Source organism: Octodon degus, unplaced genomic scaffold (genome assembly GCF_000260255.1).
Source record: "Octodon degus isolate 3935 unplaced genomic scaffold, OctDeg1.0 scaffold00163, whole genome shotgun sequence".
Classification (NCBI taxonomy): domain Eukaryota; kingdom Metazoa; phylum Chordata; class Mammalia; order Rodentia; family Octodontidae; genus Octodon; species Octodon degus.
Genome location: NW_004524739.1, coordinates 5,875,677 through 5,895,104, shown reverse-complemented (window position 1 = coordinate 5,895,104; position 19,428 = coordinate 5,875,677). Strand labels below are relative to the sequence as shown.

At 48.9% G+C, this 19,428-nt stretch overlaps 2 protein-coding genes across 2 annotated transcripts in view; both read right to left on the bottom strand.

The window, feature by feature from the left end:
- The window catches only part of Ccdc28b (coiled-coil domain containing 28B), a 5,105-nt gene extending 758 nt beyond the window's left edge, over positions 1–4,347 (bottom strand). The window contains exons 1-5 of the mRNA XM_004642942.2: positions 4,051–4,347; positions 2,763–2,949; positions 882–1,048; positions 576–766; positions 343–365 (exon numbers count right to left, since the gene is read on the bottom strand). Coding sequence (XP_004642999.1) covers positions 343–365; positions 576–766; positions 882–1,048; positions 2,763–2,926 — 545 coding nt within the window. The 5' untranslated portion in view covers positions 2,927–2,949; positions 4,051–4,347. The remainder of the gene's footprint in view (positions 1–342; positions 366–575; positions 767–881; positions 1,049–2,762; positions 2,950–4,050) is intronic.
- A 4,058-nt stretch (positions 4,348–8,405) lies between these two features.
- Positions 8,406–19,428, bottom strand: part of Txlna (taxilin alpha) — a 17,721-nt gene continuing 6,698 nt past the window's right edge. The window contains exons 5-11 of the mRNA XM_023703008.1: positions 18,084–18,254; positions 15,671–15,865; positions 13,031–13,150; positions 12,600–12,674; positions 11,839–11,931; positions 11,057–11,152; positions 8,406–10,397 (exon numbers count right to left, since the gene is read on the bottom strand). Of these exons, the coding sequence (XP_023558776.1) occupies positions 10,083–10,397; positions 11,057–11,152; positions 11,839–11,931; positions 12,600–12,674; positions 13,031–13,150; positions 15,671–15,865; positions 18,084–18,254 (1,065 nt within the window). The 3' untranslated portion in view covers positions 8,406–10,082. The remainder of the gene's footprint in view (positions 10,398–11,056; positions 11,153–11,838; positions 11,932–12,599; positions 12,675–13,030; positions 13,151–15,670; positions 15,866–18,083; positions 18,255–19,428) is intronic.

Sequence of the window (19,428 nt, the reverse complement as noted above, 5' to 3'; positions counted from 1 at the left end):
AGAACACCAAATAAACTTTGCCAGGGATTGGTGTCAGCTAAAGTACTTGCAACAAGACTTTGTGGAAGTTGCTTTAGATTCTGATCAGTAAGTTAAGTGTATTCCTTGCACCCACCTGCCCCCAAATATTTGTGAAATTATTTCCATATTCCTCTACCCAAGTAGGGGCAGTTTGTGCCCAGTTTTGATTCAAGAAGACAGCAAAGGGTGGGGATTTTGATTAAGGATGAGTACCCTGGAGAGAAGTGGGGAGGAAGAAACTGCCCTCATCCCATCTCTAGGGCTTGTCCTCCCTTTGTCCTTGGAAGCCAGGCACACTGTCAGTTCCCTTCAAAAGGATACATAGAATTGCTAAGATCTTCAAGCTGTCAACAGAAAGAGGGAGGTTTCTGTTAGTCGGGACCGGATGGAACTCCCCATGCTCTGGGGGCTTCTGGTATGGATGGAGGGGCTCGCAGCTTTTGGATCCATGCAGCCCCTCCTTTTCAGCAGAGACCAAGAATGGCTTTGGGAAAATGTATCTCTCCCCTCCCCAGGTTCCCCCAGGACTCTAAGACCCCAGCTTTGTGACCCACATTGCTGAGCAGCTGGTCCAGGTTGCGGTCGGCCATGGTCTTTTTCTGTTCCTCTGGAAGCCTCTCAGTGACTCCGTCCTCCTCCTCCTCATCGTCCTCCTCCCTACACACATCCAGACTGAAGTGCAGTCGGGCCAGCTTCTCTTGCATCTCTCGCACGTGCTCCAGCTGCTCGAAGGAGCATTCCTTCCCTGGACAATGTCTGTCTGAGCCTTGGGAGTGGGCTGGGACCTGGCCGCAGCCGTACCCCAGAGACCAGAACAACCAGCCCCATCCAGCCCCCTCTCTTCCCAGCCCAAGACTCACCAAAGGCCTGGAGCTTGCCGGAGTGGAAGTCATTGAGCAGATTCAGCAGTCCCCCCTCCATCTCGTAGACATCAGTCACCTCGGTCAGGAAGGAGTGCTGCAGGGGTGTGCCTGCAGGGCCACCACTGCCACCCGCCAGCACTGGGCGGCATTTCTCCTTGCCAGCTCTAGATAGGATGGACATGACCGTGGACATAGGGTAGAAGGGCAGCTAGGCGCTAATTCATCTCCCCATCTACTCTGCAACATGTGTTGACGTGTGCTCTGGCTCTGCCCTGGGGACCAGTGGATAAAGGGAGGGGAGTGAGTGAGAGGTGTAGAGGGGTAAGAGATTAAAAGAAAAGAAAAGAAAAAAAGCTTTTCCTCTAATGATAGCTCAAACCATGCCTGCAAGGGCACTCCTGAGTATGGGGTCTTGATATGTAGGCCAGGGTGGTCTTGAGTTCACTATGTAGCCCAAGCCAGCCTTAAACGTGGTGGGGAGCCTCTGGCCTCAGCCTCCCACGTGCTGGGATTACAGGTGTGTGCTGCCATGCCTGGTGGGCTCCTGAGTTTCTGAGCACCCCACTAATTGTGCTGTGATTTTGGATGCGTCACTCATCTCCCTTGATCCTCAGTGAACTTGGGATAACTATTCCTTTTTATTACCACCACAGCTATCTCACACATCCCCATCTTCCTGTTTCTATTGTAAAACCGTTTGAATTTTCCATTTCCTCAGGATACACAGAAGTCCTTGACGGTGTGGCCTTCCTTCCTTTCCAGCTGTATTTCCGACTGATCTCATCCCCACACCAAACTTTAGCTACACTCCCTTGCAGCTGTCTCCCCTCAGGCCTTTAGGGAGGTGGCATACAAAGCCACAGGAGAACATCTAGAAAAAGAAAAAAAAAAAAGAAAAAACACATTGGGGCTAGGGAGATGGCTCAGTAGAATAAGCACTTGCCTGGCAAGCACAAGGACCTGAGTTCAATCCCCGGTTCCGCCAAAAAAAGAAAGAAAGAAAGAAAGGCTCAGTAGAATAAGCACTTGCCTGGCAAGCACAAGGACCTGAGTTCAATCCCCGGTTCCGCCAAAAAAAGAAAGAAAGAAAGAAAGAAAGAAAGAAAGAAAGAAAGAAAGAAAGAAAGAAAGAACACATTGTATTTGTTGGGAACATGCATAGATATATTATAAAGTTGGATACAAATGCTCAGTCATTTAAAAAAATTCCAGCAGAGAATTCAAATTGTAGGGGCTGGTGAGATGGCTCAGTGGTCTAAAGCACCTACTTAGAACAAACTTAGCAAAGCAAAGGGACCATGGTTCAATCCCCCAGCACCACATGCCAGCCAGGGCCACCTCCTGGTGTGCTAAGCTGGCCACACACACACACACACACACACACACACACATAAATAAAATTAAAAAAAAAACACAAAATTCAAATTGTATGCCCAGATATCCTCCAACTATCTCTTGTTCACTGACATGTCAAGGTTCCCAGCCACCTGTTATTCCTAGATCTTCCAGGCAAATTCTTTCTTTGGTTTTTATGCCAAGGAAGTCTCCCACCCTAGAACATTCTTGCCTCTTCAGGGCTCCCAGCAGCTTCCTCCTGCTTGGAGTTCCTGGCACTTTGCTCATTTTCTCCTCCAAGGTTCAGCCTCACACTGTTCAATCCCAGTGACACCCCCTCCCCCCTGGCATTCAGCAATACATGTAAGGGTAGGCACTGGTGCTGAGTCATCTCTGAATGGTCAGGGGCCAGTTGGGGCCAGTGCTGGGGAAGACGTCAATTATTGCTTAGCAACTGAAGGCCCTCTCATTGCTTTCTTCCGTGTGGTACACACCCCAGAGCCAGAGGCCCTCTCCATTTGCCAACTTCCCTTCTTTACGCACCTCTTGAACTTGGCCCGCTGCTTGGGGGATGGCAGATGAGGGAGTCCCAGGGCCAAGGAGCCACTGTGGCTTGTGGGTACTGGGACCCTTCGAAGTGTGCTTGGCGCCTGGGCTGGCTGGGCCAGGCAGGGTTTGGGACTCCTTTTCTTCTTTTTGTCATCCATTGGATGCTGGCTGAGCCTCAGGCCTGGGGAAGAACCAACACCACTAAGATAGTGAGGGGGAAAGTCATCCCTCCACCCAGCAACCCCTGAGAGCCACAGAGAAAGGCACACTTGCATTTCTCACAAATGTCAGGGCCTCTGTCCCCTCATCTGCACAGGGCCAGATGCCAGTGCCTGCTGCTAGGTGCATGGGTGTGCATATAAAGGCCCTTCCAAGGCCCACCCTCTGTCCCTTGCTGCCTGGAAGCACCTGGTCCTAGTGCTGCTGGCAGTCCTGGCCCTGTGGCCGAAAGGGTGGGGCCGGAGAGGAAGTGGAGAGGAGGCGGGTTGGATGTGAGCTGGCAGGGCCCCAGATAAGGATTAAGAGTGTCCTCACTAGATCTCATTTTGTTTAGCAGATACCTTGGTAAATGCTGACCAATCTGTGGGCAGGACAAACAACCAGATGAGAATGGGGGCTCTGGGAAGGTCTCAGTGTAAAGCATTCTTTCCCTCACATTGATAAGTTTTTGGAGGAGAAGCCAGGCTACTACGCAGGGCAGGGCTCCCCCTTCCCTCTGTATCCCTCTTCTACTTCACTCCAAACTACAAATGCCAGGGACTCCCGGAAGCTCCCTGGCACAGCTCCTAGCTGTTCACTCTTGCCAGTGAGAAAGTCCCTGGGGTGGGCGGTTAGGCAGCTGGCAGGCTGGGCCTCCAACAATGGCTGTACCGTGGCTGGCACTGCTTGGCTGGCTCCAGTGCAGCCCTGCTCCCAAGCCCCTGGTCTGCTGGGATCGTTCCCAGGGGTCTCACTCCAGATTGCTGCCACCAAGCCTGACCCCAGCTTAGGGATGGTGGAGGACAGGTACTAAGGTGGCTGGTGCTGTCTGGGTCAGGGCCATGGTGAAGGGGAGAGTGGGGTGCATCTTTGCATGTTCCTGCAGCAGTGTGTCCCAGCAAGGGGCTTGCTAGAATTGGAGCCAGAGCTCCAGCTCGCCGCCAAGAGCGGCTGAGGTAAGAGGGACCTGCTTCCCACGCTCCGTCCCGGGAGCTGCACACTGAAAGGATTTCCCAAACGGAGCAGAGTGTCACAGAGCATCATCTGGTCCCCTCCCGCCTGTACTTTGTCACGGGCAACTGACCTGGAGGGCTGGGGTCCCGGGTGATGCTGAAGCCTCGCTCAAGTTCCTGGCCCTCCGCGCAGTCCTCCTGGTACTCAGGCGGGTAGCAGCGAGGCTAGCGGGAGGTGATTTGCATTTAAAGAGAAAGTGGCCACTTTCGGCTGGAAGGTAGATGGAGGGGTGGCTCCGCTTGTTCTTCACTCAGCCCACCTCTCACTAAGGTGCCTGCTGGAGATGTAGTACTGATTCAGAAAAGTGTTTCCCTCCCCGGTTAGTTGGGGAGGGAGAGCACAGTCCTTACAAAATGGAGGTGGCTTTGTCAGGAGAAGGGGAGGTGGAAGGGAGGGCGAGGGGGGAAGGAGGAGGGGAGAGCGGGAGAGAGAGGCAAAAAGGGGGCATTCAAGTGTGTGAGAACGGGAAGAAGCAAGAGAAGACAACCATGTATCCAGGGCTTTTAAAATAAAAGTTTTTCCTGCCTAATTTTTATTAGTACATCTTTGCAGTTCACCATTACATTCATTATGGTGAGTTGGTACATGTACATAATACATAATTCATTTCACCCCCAGGCATTTTATATATATTTTAATCCCCATAACAACCCTGAAGCATCATTGTCATCGCTTCCATTTTACTGCAAGTCAAGTCATTCCAGGGCAGCACCACCGTGCCCAGCCATACACAGCTGTAGGTGGCAGGGTTCTCTATTCTGGCACTGAGGACGAGATAGGGCCCCTTCCCACCTCCCAGGTAGAAACAGGAGTGGGGAAAGCCAAGTCAGAGAGAGAACTCGCAATTGCCTGGCACCTGACTCCAGCGCGCAGGAGGGAAACCCGAGCACTGGGCAGGAGGCTCACCCAGGGCTGCATGGAAGGTCACATCTTCGAGGTAGCTATTTAAAGACTTGACAGCGGCTCCCAGCTCATGTCCCCAGAGCAGCATCTGATGCCACGGGAGAGGCTCACTCTTGGCCAGGCTGCCCAGCAGACACAGCCACGCAGCACCTCCTCCTCATACTGGGGTGAACACTTCCCAGCCCTGCCCTCTTGCTGAGGTGAGGGTGGCTTCTCTTCCCTAGGTATTTCCACCCTCCACAGTGCTTGGGAAGGGGAAATAATTCAGAACTTTTTTGAGGGAGGACAACAGAGAAGTCCCTGTCCTTTTCTACCAGAGCTGCTACAGTGGAGCCAAGGCTCCTGCGGAAAGTGGTGGAGGGGCTAGGAGAGCTGTGGGGTTTCCACCTTCAGTTGCTTTCCCTGGCATATTCTTTTTTTTTTATTTTAATGCTTTATTTATTTATTTATGTGTGTATGTGGCCAGCTCAGCCCACCCCCGGGGCGGGGCTGGCTGGTATGTGGTGCTGGGGGATTGAACCGTGGTCCCTGTGCTTTGCTAAGCTTGTTCTAAGTAGGTGCTTTAGAACAAGCTTAGCCATCTCACCACTGAGCCATCTCACCAGGTGAGCCCCCAAGTTTTATTCTCAGAGCTGCTTTGCATGCAAGTTCCAGGCGTTGGAGTGGCATCCCCTCACCCCTTCCAGAGGACCTTTGACTAGAACCAATGTGGCCAGCATGTTTATCAACCCTGGCTAGAAGGGGCAGCTCTGCTGGGACTATCCCCAAGTAGTGGGTGGACACATCGACTTGCATGGGTACAGTAAAAGTCACTTGTCTTGCCTCTGGCATTTGTTAGGCATCTACCATGTCCCACCTTTGTGTGTAACTGACGCCCGACGGAACAAGATGCTGGACTAGGCCATCCATAGTTTATCTCCCATATAAAGAAAATTTCAGCTTATTTCCCAATGAGTGAACTGGAGTAAGCAGCCAGCCAGTGTGGTCTTGTCAAGAGATACCTAAAACCCGACCAGCATGGCAGTACGTGCCTGTAATCCCAGCACTCAGGAGGCTGAGGCAGGAGGACTACCATGAATTTGAGGCCAGCCTGGGCTACAAAGTAAGCTCAAGGCCAGTGTAAACTACACAGGGAGACCCTGTCTCAAAAACAAAAAATCCCAACAAAACCCCAAAGGAACTTGAAAGTACTTGTTCATTTTTTGGGTGAGTCAGGGGGTCCTTCTTGCCCAACAGATCTGACCTGAAGATGTTTTGTTCTCCTAGATGAGGTCTTGCTATACAGTTCAGACTTGAACTCAAGTACTGGGATCACAGACATGTGCCAACACACCTGGCTGATTATTTTTGTCTTTTTGAGACAGGATGTTGCTATGCAGTTCAGCTGGCCTGGAGCTCACTTTGTAGCCCAGGCTGGTCTTGAACTCTTAACAATCTTTTTGCCTCAGCCTCCCAAGTGCAAGGATTACAGGCATGTGCTACCATGCCTGGCTGGGCTCATCATCCTTAACTTGGTGTACAAACTTCAGGTCTCCAACCTTGTTGCCACCCTATCTCTCCTGTATACCTGCATCCCACGTGAACTGTGCAATTACATGAAGTTGCTGAATTTTTGCCTGTCTTTTAGGCAAATAAGCCGCCTAGGTGTCCATTCTCTCCCTTGTCGAAGGCAGGGCCCTCCTCTGCTCTCATACCACCTTTTTTGTTGTTGTTGATTTGAGGTACTGGGGACTGAACCCAAAGCCTTCACACTGAGCTGTTAGTTTCCCTGTGTTGCCCGGGCTGAGCTAGCTTGGGATCCTCATGCCTCAGTTCCTACGGGCTGAGAATTACAGGCACACATCTTTACTTTTCTATACTGCTGGCCTTTTTCTACTCAAAGGCATATGCTGTTGGTCTGCCTGTGCTTGAAGGACCTTCCCCCTCTTCCTAGCCTGAGAGCCCCCTGAAGCCCACAGTAGTATCTATTACTTGAGCAGATCATCTTTCACGTTCTTCTGTAAGAGACATCTGCCCGTGCTGCGCTTGTGTGACTGCTGGAAGGCATAACAGCACTCTAGTAGATACAAGATGCAGGGCACAGCCATGCCACTTCACAGCAGATTCAGACAAGTCAGCAATGATGGAGGGAACCAAGTGGATCCAGACGCATCAAAAGGCCAGAGCTAGAACCCAAGACCATTACTCCAACATGCCCCTTCCTTAGAAAATCCTCTATGAACTGTGGTGGCCCATGCCTGTAATCCCAGCACACAGGAGGCTGAGGCAGGAGGATTGCCAGGACCATGTGTTTAAGATCAGCCTGACTACATGGTGAAATCTGGTCTTAGAAAAAAAAAAAAAAAAAAAAAAAGACGAGAGATTAGAACTGAAACATGTTAAGGCAACAGACTCTTTATTTAATATGGTTTAAAATACATCAATATCAAGTCCCTGGCTGTTGTGAATACCAAAAGGGAAGGGGAGCTGTCAGCACAACTTTTAAACAAGTTTGGGTGGCCAGGTGCGGCCATAAGGAAAGCAGTTACAGGAACAGAGGAACCCTCTCACCCAGGCAGATGCCCGGCTGTCCTGGGGCACCACCTCTGTGCTGTGCAGGGAAGGAGGGCTGGAGCAGCAGCTTGGCAGGCCTCAGCCTCTCCGTAGGTGCCATCAGGGTAGACCTGTTGGCCTCTTGGTCAACCCTCAGTAGGGCCACCAAGATGGAGATGGAGGAGGGATAAATAACTACAGAAATAACATTCTTACAGAAAGTGCCTGAGCTCAGCCCATGGTCCAAAAACCTCATGGAAAACAAATGGCAAATAAAAAGTGCTGCTGACACCTCTAGGAATCTGGTGTGCATGAAGCTCAGCTAGACAAGGTCCTGAACACGACTGTTAGCAGAGCTAGGGCTTTGGGCTCTGAGCCTCACTGTGGTCCTTGGAGGAAAAGCTAGCAATCTAAGAAACCAACACAGCTCTTGGTCCTAAAACTGAAGTCATGTGCACAGGACTCATCTGGGTGAGCAAGACTGGCTCTCACTCACAGATAGGCCACTCCCCCTAACCTCGCTAGGGTGGGCAGCACCCAAGCTGACTTTGGAAAGCAGAACAAGCAGAGCAGCTGTAGTGATTGGTGAGATTTGGTCAATGAATAGAAGAGAAAGTGATCCCCAGGAACAGATTGGCATGGGTATACAAAAATGGATGGAGCTGAGTGCCAACATTTTATCTGGTCTGGGGCTCACATTCCTGATATGGGGAGCCCAGCTGGGGCCACCTGCACACTGAAGCTTCCTGTCCTACCACCCTGGGACTCAACAGTTCCAAATCCCCCAGGGCTTTTTAAGAGGTAGCTGAAGTGAGGCAAGCAATTATGTGGGCCATTGTAGGCCTTTTCACTTCTCCAGGGGGGCAAGCGGATCTTTCTACGCCTCCACAGCCTAAGAAACCCTCTGTGCTATTTTTTTTTTTGGTGTGGATAATATGGGCTAATTTTTAATTAATTAGGTTTCATAGTACATTTTAGATATACATAATGATCACATTGGTCATAGGGAACTTGTACCTATATATTATTAAATAACTGTAAAACTTGATTTATTTTTCTTCCCTGTGGAATTGAGTTTTTGTTCTTCAGCCTGGCACAGGGCTGGGGGAGGCCTCACTGAGGCAGGAAGAAGGAACCATTCCAAGGGACGTCAAAGAGGGGAAGACAAAGATCTTGCAAAACATTTCTACATAGAAGAGTCTTAGCCAGGGATGGCAAAAGGGTCTCAACACTCAAACTGTTGCTGGGCATCTTAAGTAGCTCAGCAGAACCCTGCTTTCAAGACTCATTCTATTGCCCCAGAAAACTGCTCTGTCCAAAGAGTGACTAATACCCTTCCATGTGTGGAACAGGGGTTTTAGCACAGAGGTGCTACACACAGTACATAGTGATAATGTTCTAGGTCAGGTAGTGGGACAGAAAGGACTATCTGCAGCTTTTTTTAAAGTAGAATTCCTGGGCTCAGAGTATTGCAGAATTCTGTTTTGTCAAGATAATAGCTGAGGGCTTCCACAAAGGAAGATTTCCAAGGAGGACTCTTACTTCTTGGGCAAAGAGGTGAAGAAATGTGAATTGGGACGATCCTCAAGGACTGCACATTGGGGTGTGAGTTTAGGGTGCAGGAAACAGAAAAAGAACCATAAAGCCCAGGGTGCAATAGGACCTGGAGCCCAGCAATTGCTGCACGGAGATGGTAGCAATGGGAATCTATGGTGGCCTCCCAGGACTAAGGCTCACAGGCAAGCTCATGGCAAAGCCATTAGCAGCCCTTCTTTCTCTTAGTCTGATCTTCCCTTTCAAAAAGGAAACCTCAGCACCAACATGGCTAAAAAGCCAGGTGGGGTGGTGAGGGGGGAGCAACACTGGAGGCTAGGCATCCAGGACCATGACTCCAACATCCTTCTTCCTCAGAAAATCCTCGTATGAACTGTCACGTGCAAAACAAAATGCCTTCAGAAAGAATCCTTTGGATGATCTCTTGCCAATCACTTGTGCAGGCTAGAGAGGCACCTGTGAATGATAAGGCTACTGAGAAGCAACATTGGCCTGGTCCTGGAACTGCAGGAGGGCAGGGGACGCAGTGCCCCGGTGGCTCCCAACCAACACATCATCCCAGAGTGAAACATTCGCCAGGTCCCATGCCCTAGGCTCTGTGTGCCATGCAGAGGCTCTGCAGAGGAACAGCATTCCCAGGCTGAGAAGCAACGACCTCTGTGAGAGCCAGAAAAGCTGCTCAAGCCCTGCTCACCGCAGAGTGCAATCCAGAACTGGGTATATTACTTGTCATAAGCTCTGAAGGGCTGGGAGGGGTCTGAGCCTCAAATTGGGCAAGAAATGTTCAAGTCACTTGCCCTTCCAGCTCACTGTGATGGCAGCTACAGATGACACCTCCTCTGTAACTCTTCAGATTAGAGGAGCACTGACTTCATCCGTACACCCACCTTCAACGCAAGCCCTCTGCACTTAGAGATGTAAATGCACGAGGCCTTGCACATATGCACTATGTATGTAAAACTGACCCATAAAATCCAAAGTTGCAGAGTGCAGAGGCCTATCACGTCAGAACACCCTGACTTCAGCACTGGCTGTTTTGTGTGGGAGCCTTGTACAGGCCAGGCCTGGCTGGGGTGCTGCTCCCTTCCCAGCATGCCTCAAGCACCAGGCTCCCTAGGTGGTGGCAGAGGTGGGCTCCTGAGGCCCTGTTGTTTCTGTGCTTGTTCCTGGGCAGCCAGGAGCTTCCAGGGCCCTTGAGGAGCTGGGTGCTTGAGCCCCGGGCCCCTCACTGCTCTGCTCTTTGGCTGCAGTGGCAGCCTCTGGCCTCCGCTCAGGACCACTGTCAGTGAGGGGGCTATGGCCACCAGCACTCAGGCCCTGTACCCTTTTGTTCAAGTCATTGCGCTCTGTCTGTAGTGCCCGGCACAGCTTCTCCAGTCGTTGGATTTTCACCTGCAGACCCTCCAGCTCTTTGTCCCGCAGAGTTTTCTAGGGAGAGAAATGGGGCCTTCAGGGTTGTCCCAGCAATTCTTCACCTTACCACCACTTGGTGGGAGACACTTCAGTAAGACTGGGAGCAGCCTAGAGTTAAAACCTCTTAGGAAACAGCCCTGGTTTAAGGGGTTTGGGGGGTAGGAGTGCAGTACAGAGATAGGCATGGCCTGCAGGCCACCCAATGCATTCCTGTAGTCATTTAGCAGGTGATGGTGGCTAAGCATGAGGCTTTTGAGTCTATCTCATCTGTAAAACAGGATTACTAACATCAGCCACCAGTCTCAAGGTCCACCAAACCAGCACATCTAAAACATCCAGCAAGCCTGTAGTCACTCTACCAGTACCAGTTTCTTTATCTTATAGCACAAGTCATGAAATGACAAATTACTGGGTTGCTCTATATGCAAACCTCATGCATTGTCAGCAGCCCAGTTTTTCCTACTCCTTTAGACCTTTCTTCCATCTTCTCCCTGGGTTCCATGCAGGCTACCATGGGGTTTGTCCCCTCCTATGGCAGACTTCTGATATCAGAGATGCATGAACACTCTAGGTCACTTCATGCAAGCAATTATCACTGACTACCAGAAAGGAGAAAGGACCTGATACACAGCACTGGTGTCTCCCTGGCCCAGGGCCAGTCACCCTGTACCCACCTCCTCGGCCATCTCAAGTAAGGCCTTGTTGCTGCTTTCCCACCGGGACCGGTACATGGTGGTTTCTTTTTCTAGTTTCTTGATCTTCTTAGTCATCTGGGTTACACGGTAGGTGGAAAGAAATGGTCAGAGCTGAGCTGTCCATGCATCTGTATCTTCCATATCTGTGCAACTCTGCCCCTGGGAAGTCTCAAGTTAAATGGTTCCCGCCTGGGCTAGGAGTGGAGCTCAGGGGCACGGTGTGTCCTTTGCATGGACAAGGCCCTGACTTTGACTCTCAACACCAAAAAAAAAAAAAAAAAAAAAAAAAGAAAGAAAGAAGAAAAAGCCAACACTATCAACAATGACAAGAGACTACCCCTTATCTGGGGAAAAAGCTGCGATCCCTCTTACCAGCCCCTTTTTGATAGCAATCATACTTTCTGTGAACAACTTCCTGTGAGACACTGTGGGTTGGGGCCTTACAGCAGACCCCAGTTCACTTTTTTTTTTTTTTGGAACTGGGGATTGAACTCAGGTCCTTGCACTTGCCAGGCAAGCGTTTATTCTACTGAGACATCTCCCCAGCCCCCCTTTTTTTCTTTTTGAGACAGAGCCTCACTATGCAGTTCAGGCTAGCCCTGAGCTCACTTTGTAGCCTAGGCTGGTCTCAAACTTGAAATGATCCTCCTGCCTCAGCCTCCCGAGTGCTGGGATTACAGGTGTGTACCACCACACCCAGCTGTCCCACGTTCAATTCTGAATGAGATCTAGCTGCCATACCCAGCTTAGATCAATAGTACCTTTTCCATCTCCTGTTTGAATGTGGTGAATACCTCGCTGCTTTTGGAAAGTGTGTTCTGGAACTCTTCAAACTTCTCTGTGTATAGGGCGAGCTGTGGTAGACAGAAGTCGACAGGTGAGATTGGGCTTCTCTAGTCAATACTCTTGATCTTTCCTTGGCCTTCTGACACAATTCTATAGACACCACTTTCTGAAAACCTTTGGACTTTTTGACACAGGGTCTGGCTATCCATTCAGGCTGTCCTCATACTTAGCAATCCTCCTGCTTCAGCCTCCTGAGTACTGGGATCACAGACATGCACCATGCACCACCCATTTTTATTTAATTTATTTAGTTTTTGGACAGGGTCCTGCTATGCATCCAGGCTGGCCATTACTCACTATAGATCCCAAGCTGGCCTCAATCTTGTGGGGTTACAAGCATGCACCACACCTGGCCAGAAAAACATGTATTTTTTTTTTTTTTTTAAAGGGAAAGGCCTACAGGGTGTTCAGGGACTCGCTACTAGATTGGACTCATAGTTACTCTCCTGTTTACAGCCTCCCAAGTGCTGGGATTACAGGCACGTGCCACCATGTCCGGGGATGGAACCCCTGGCCCCTGTACCTGCTGGCAGGTGCTTTAATCTGCTGAGCTATTTGACTGGCCCTCTAGAAAAACATGTATTTGGTAGACTACAACCTTAAGTTTTATATCCCTTAGAATGAGGCCCAGGGAAGGAAATTTTGGAGGCTCAGGGTCAGTTCCACACCATCTTACCTGCTGTTTCAGGTGGGTCTCCTGCTGCTTCATCAGTTCACACATCCTCTGGGATTCCACTGCCTCTTTCAGGAGCTAATTTCAAGACATGACCCCAGAAACCCCGTGGGCTGTTAGGTCCTCTTTAACCACAAGCAGTGGACCCACTGAGGGTACCTGCTCTCAGACTGCTGCCTGGGCAAGCAGTGACTGGCCTGGCCAGACAGCAATCATTTTTTTTTTTTTAATGAGGGTCTACAGGGTCTCACTACACAGACTGGACTCGTAGTGATCTTCTTGCTTTCTCCCAAGTGCTGAGATTACAGGTGCTCACCACCACGCTCATTCTCAGACAGTAATCATTTTATCCACATGAATTCAACTTTAAGCTAAGCAAGAACCCAGCCCTCATTCCTGTACTCCCAACCCCAACCCAGGGGCCTGAGCCTCACAAAGTCCTTCTCCCGCTGGTGCCGCTCCTCTGCCTCCTTCAGCATCTCCTGGGCTTGTTGGAGCTTGGCATCCACCAACTGCTGCTGGAGGTCCTTGTGTTTGAAGACTTTATCAATGTGCTGTAGGAAAGAGGGTGGGAAGGGGCTGTTTGTCAGGGGCTCCTTTTCTTATGGAGCCCTCATGTGCAGGGAGGTTCCAACTGTGGGGACCAGAACACCTTACCCAGCCCCTGGGCTAGACTCCCATGTGCACCACAGGGTATGGGTCTTATGTCCGTGGAAGGTCAACTTTCTAACTTTGCATGTCTTTTTCTCCCAGAGAATCAGACCTGGACAAGCACCAGGATGTATGGGTGGAATTATTTCCCAGGATGCCAAGCAATCAACACATTGAAACATCTGGTCCAGAGATGAACCACCCAGGGTTTTGGGATTAGTACAGCATGCAGTACCGGGGATTGAACTTGGGTCCTTGTGCTTGCCAGTCAGGCACTTAGACCACTGAGCTATCTCCCCAGCAAGCTCATTGCTGTTTTCACAGTAATGAACTGCTGCCTTCTGCCATGCCACTCTGCCTTGGAGCCAACCGAGTATAGACTGAAATCTCCACTGTGAGCTAAATAAACCTTTCCCTCCTTAATTTTGGATGTCAGGTATTTTGTCCCAGCAATGAGAGAAAAGTAATTGAGACAGGGAATCTGATTTCTTCACACACACCACCCCCCCAACCAGGGATTGAACTCAGGCCCTTGCCAGGCAAGCGCTTATTCTACTGTACTGAACTATCTCCCTGGCCCCTGATTTCTCTTTTTGATGGAGAAGGAAAGGTTTCTTGAAGAAAGGTCCTGTTGCCTTTGTCTAAGGTTCAGAGGCTCAGAAGTAGCAGGTGGTAGCATCCAAACCCGAGGAGAACTGTAAGTAAGAAACTACAGGGCCTAGTATTAGATCCACAACCTGTTCCTCTTCCACAGATAGCATCAAGTCCTTTCTGCTTTCAGTGAAGGAGAAGGGGAGAGAAAAAGAAAAAGGGCAGGGGTGGGGAAGAGGGCCTTCAGATGTTTAGAATTAGTATCTCACTCTAATGGCCAGAAAGTTTTTATGTCTCTCTGCTAAGAGATAAGAACCAAACCAATTCTTCCCAAACCAAATACATCACAGGGAACTTTGTTCCCAAAAGATGAAAAAAAAAAAAGGTGGTCAGGGAATCCCTTTTAGGCCCTGCACACATCTGATCACCACACTGGCCTGTGAACTCAAGAGGCAGAGTCTTGTCTGTCTCACTTTGGCCCTAGGAAGGGACCTGGTTCACAGCAGGTTGTCTGTCAGTCCTGTGAGGTACCTGTATTCCTCCTAATAGTTCCAGAACATCCAGGTGACTAGCACAAGGGATTCAAAGATTCAAGTGCCTGGATTAGTGGCCAATGCTGGCTAAGGTGGCAACACTCTGTTCTTTCAAGTGTTAAGAACAGCCAGCAATCAGTGGACAGCTCTGAAGTCCACAGATTTAGCTCCTCCTCTCTAATTTTTCTATTTTATTTTTGTTTTTATGAGACAGGATTGTCCTATGTAATGCAGGCTGGTCTCGAACTCACAGCATTCCTCCTGCCTCAGACTCTCAAGTGCTGGGATGGTAGGCATGGGTCACTACATCCAGCTTCCTCTAATAAAAAAAAAACAAAGACAGGGTCCTGGGAGAGAGCTCAGTAGAATAAGCACTTGCCTGGCAAGCGCAAAGGCGTGAGTTCAATCCCTGGTTCCACCAAAAAAACAAAAAAAAAGAACAAAAACAAAAACAAAACTTTTTTTCTTTTTTTTGCGGTACTGGGGATCAAACATAGGACTTTGCGCTTGCCAGGCAGGCACTTATGCTGCTGACCTACATCCCCAGCCCTAAGAAATCTTTTGGGCCAGGGAGATGGCTCAGTAGAATAAGTGCTTCCCTGGCAAGCTCAAGGGCCTAAGTTCAATCCCAGGTTCTGAAGGAAAAAAAAAAAAAAAAATCTTCTTTTAATGGTACTGGCAATTGAGCCATGCTAGAGTGTCCTACCACTGGGTTATATCCCCAGTCCTCTAAAAAAATCTTTATTGAGGCAAGGCCTTGTTAAATTGCTCAGTCTGGGCTTGAACTTCAGTCCTTTTGTGTCAGTGTCCTGAGTGAGTACCTGGGACCATAGGTGTGCCTCACCATGACTAGCTTGTAATTCCAAGTTCTATAAAGGTCATAAACTAGCAGCCAAACTTCACCTGCAATACTGTGAAACTTTTTTTTTTTTAAAAACTATCTATAATACAGGTGAGTACAACAAAATTTCACTGCCTAATATTGTGTCTCATTTGGAGGTGATCCACCAAGACCATGCTGGATTGCAATGTAATACAGAGTATGTTTACATACCACCATTCTAAATTTGGACAACTCTAATTCCGACAGATACCTGGCTCAATTGTTGGGGACAAGGCTCTGCTGACTGTGTGGCTGTAGGTGAGTTTCTTCTCAGTTCCTCATTTATGACAGATGGTATTGGACTCTTCTCAAGGAAGAAGGGACAGGATGAAGCCTGCAGAGAGCTCTCTGGTGCCCAGCACCCACCCAGAGCCACACAGTCTGCTGCTCACAACCCCTGTCTGCAACAACCTTACCTCTTCACGCAGCTCATATTGCTCAATCAGCTTTTTGAGCCTCTCGGCCAACTCCATATTCTCTTGGCGCAGCTTGGAATTGCGCTCGTTATGTTGTTCCATCTGCAGCTGAATGTCATTCAGTGTCACCTGGAAGTGCGAGGTCACCTCTTTGCGCTTCTCCTCTTCCTCCCGGGCCCGCTGTACGCCTTCTTCCTGGGCAGAGAAGCCAGCCCCAGCGACATCATCCACTGTTCCCCAGCCAGCTGCACAAGGCTCCCCCAACTAGTCACAGGTGGTCTCTGCCAACAGCCTCCCTGCTCCCAAAGTGAGGAGCAGTCATGCAGTGGGATTCCTAATGCACCCCCTGTAAATCGGTGCATCCTGTGAGATTCTCTCTCTAGAAAAATGCATGTACATATGTTAAGTGCCATTCTGATGCATCTTAGATCTTTATTCATTCTTCCAGATCTCAGATTAAGTGTCCTATTCTGATGTGCTTTTGTCTTTCCTTTCTCCCTACCTACCAGGTTGTTAAAATTTAGTAATATCCAGGATTGTGCAAAATTAGGTAACGAGACATTGCTAAGAGTATGCCTTGAAAGGCAATCTTGAAAAATCTTTTAATAGTTAAAACTCGCATACTCATTAACCTAGTCCTTGACTTGGGATTTACTCTACATGAAAATATATACCAAGATTGTTTACAAGTCTACATGTAATAGTGAAAATTGGCAAACAACCCTAAAGTACAGTATCTTAATCTACCTAATAATGCTGTTACAAAGTGAGACAGCCCAAGCCAGGTGTGGTGGTGCATGCCTGTAATCCCAGCATTCCAGAGGCTGAGGCAGAAGGATGAAGGATTGTTGCAAGTTTGAGACCAGCTTGGGCTACAAAGTGAGCTCAAGGCCAGCTTAAACTGCATAGTGAGACCCTATCTCAGACAAAAGGAAAAATGAAAAGAGAGAAAGAAGGTAAAGCACCTGCAAGCAGGCACAGGGGCCAGGGGTTCGATCCCTGGGCCTCCAGTGCTGGCCCCAGCCCCAGGGTACATTGAGCTGGCAATTGAGACTAAGTGTGGTGGCACACTCCTGTAATCCCAGCCTCTTAGGAGGCTGTAAACAGATGGATCACTATGAGTCTGATCTAGAATAAGTGCCTGCCTGGCAAATGCAAGGTCCTGAGTTCAGTCCGTGGTACCACAATCCGTGGTACTGCAAAATAAATAAATAGGGGCCGGGGAGATGGTTCAGTGGAATAAGCGCTTCCTGGCAAGCGCAAGGGCCTGAGTTCAATCCCTGGTTCCGCAAAAAATAAATAAATAAAAATAAATACCTGCTTATAAAACTAATTTATATTATGTTTTTAAAGATAAACATGAGCTAAGGGGCTGGGGAGATGGCTCAGTGAAATAAGTGCTTGCCAGGCAAGCGCAAGGGCCTGAGTTCAATCCCCAGTTCCACAAAAAAAAAAAAAAAAAAGATAACATGAGCTAAAAATACGCAAAAGATTATGTATGTTCACAAACTCAAATATTGTATGAACCATGTAACTTTTAAGGATATAGTCATGAAAAACCATCTGGAAATCACGGCAATGACTAGGCTTTAACCACAGACTAAGAGAAGCACATCAGGCGAAGAAGCCAGGTACTTCTCTAGAACAAGAACTAGGTATCTGCTTACTAGGTACTACAGTTTGGATATTTATTTAATAATACTGGGGACTGAACCCAGGGCCTTCACAATGAAATGTTCCCCAGAACGTTTTATTCATTATTTTGAGACAGACTTTCACTAAGCTGTTAAACTGTCCAGACTGGGCTTGAACTTGTGATCCTTCTGCCTCAACCTCCCAGAGTACTGATTGCAGGTGTGCACCACTACTTCTGGCTTATAGTTTGGATCTTAAGTGTACCATAAAAATTTATATAATAAAGATTTGGCACCTAGCACAGCATTCTTGGGAGGTGGTTGGACACTCAAGAGATGGGACTTAGATGTTTTTATGGTAATTAAAGGTGTGTCCTTAAAGGGAAACATGGTACGCAGTTCTCTTTCTATCCCTTTCAAATGCCAGCCATGAGATGGTTTTGCTCTGGTACATGCTCCCACCATATCGCTTGGCTGTCCCCATCTAGAGGCCTAAAAAATATGGGTATATCCTGGTATGAATTGGAACCTCTACAATTGCGAGCTAAATTTAATTGTTACACAATGGAAAATGAACACCAGGGCCCACTACCCAAGTGAGGCTACTATATTTACGGTGCCTTCAGCACCTTAGCCTTTAACTTGTAGTTAATACAAGAACAAATCAAATGGGTACAGCAGTCTTCTCCAAGTCAGTACGTTACTGGGGAATCTATTTCTATACCGAAAAGACCAGTGATGTCTAAGGAAACCAGAGCTGCTCCTGACCCTGGGCCTACCTTGAGGGAGCGGTTGTGCCGCTGCAGCTCACGGCACAGGCTCTCAAGCTTGCTGCGGGCCAGGATGGCCTTGCTGTGCTCTCCACGCAGGTGGTCCTTCTCCTGTACCAGCTGGCTCTGCTTCTTCTGCAGGAGCTTCATCTGTTTCTGAGAAGTCCGGTGTTCCTCCAGCTGGGGACAGGGAGGGCAGTGAGTGCTCGGAGGGCCCTGCATGGTGATCCTATGTGGCTCTAGGGACTTTGGAGCTGGGATGAGCACTGGCCTTTCCCAGCTGAAACAGCTTAGGCCTGATGCACTCTCACAAGCTGACAGTGCTAATGTGTTATGCAGCCCTCCCAAAAACTTTGTGCTGGGGCCGGGGAGATGGCTCAGTAGAATAAGCGCTTGCCTGGCATGGGCAAGACCTGAGTTCAGTCCCCGGTTCTGCCAAAAAAAAAAAAAAACTCTTTGTGCTAACCCGAGAACGCAGGGCAGAAATACAGGTATGGACACTCACTAGGACAAGGATAGTAACACAGCCAGCAGATTCCACTTTCTACCCCAGCCCTGACCAAAGGGACAGGGCTTTCTAGCCATGTCAGACCATGGTATGACTCCATCTTGCAGGATACTCACAACCCCAGGATAAGCCACTCAGGGCTATTCACACCTGGTCTGGCCTTACATTCCTAGCAGATGTCAGCTATGGCTCACCATTACTTTCTCCATTATGATTCTTACTTTCATTATTGGTTTTGGTTTTTTTTAATTTATTTAGTTCAGGGTCTACAGGGTCTCACTATACAGATCAGACTTGTAGTGATCCTCCAGTTTTCAGCCTCCCAAGAGCTGGGATTACAGGCACACGCATATCACCATGCCCAGTTTCAAATTTTTGAGACAGGGTCTGGCTCTGCAGTCCAGGCTGGCCCTGAACTAGGTAACCCAGTGAGTTATATAGTGACTATGGCCTTGAACTCCTGGTGATCCTTCTGTCTCAGCCACCTGAGTTCTAGGATTATAGAAGGATGCCACCATGCCTAGCTTATTGTTTGCTATTTTTGTGAGACAGGGTCTTGCTGTCTTGGCTAGTATGGCTAGTTTAATACTGATGGAAAATCCTGACTCCATCCTGCTCTTAGTCCTTAACTTCTTCCACAAACCCACTCCTTTTCTCCAGCATGGTCCCCTCCTATGATCTTATCTATTCTTTTTTATTTATTTATTTATTTTTATTTATTACATTTATTTATTGTGTGTGTGTGTGTGTGTGGCCAGTTCAGCCCACCAGGGGGCGGGGCTGGCTGGCATGTGGTGCTGGGGGATCGAACCGCGGTCCCTGTGCTTTGCCAAGCTTGTTTCAAGT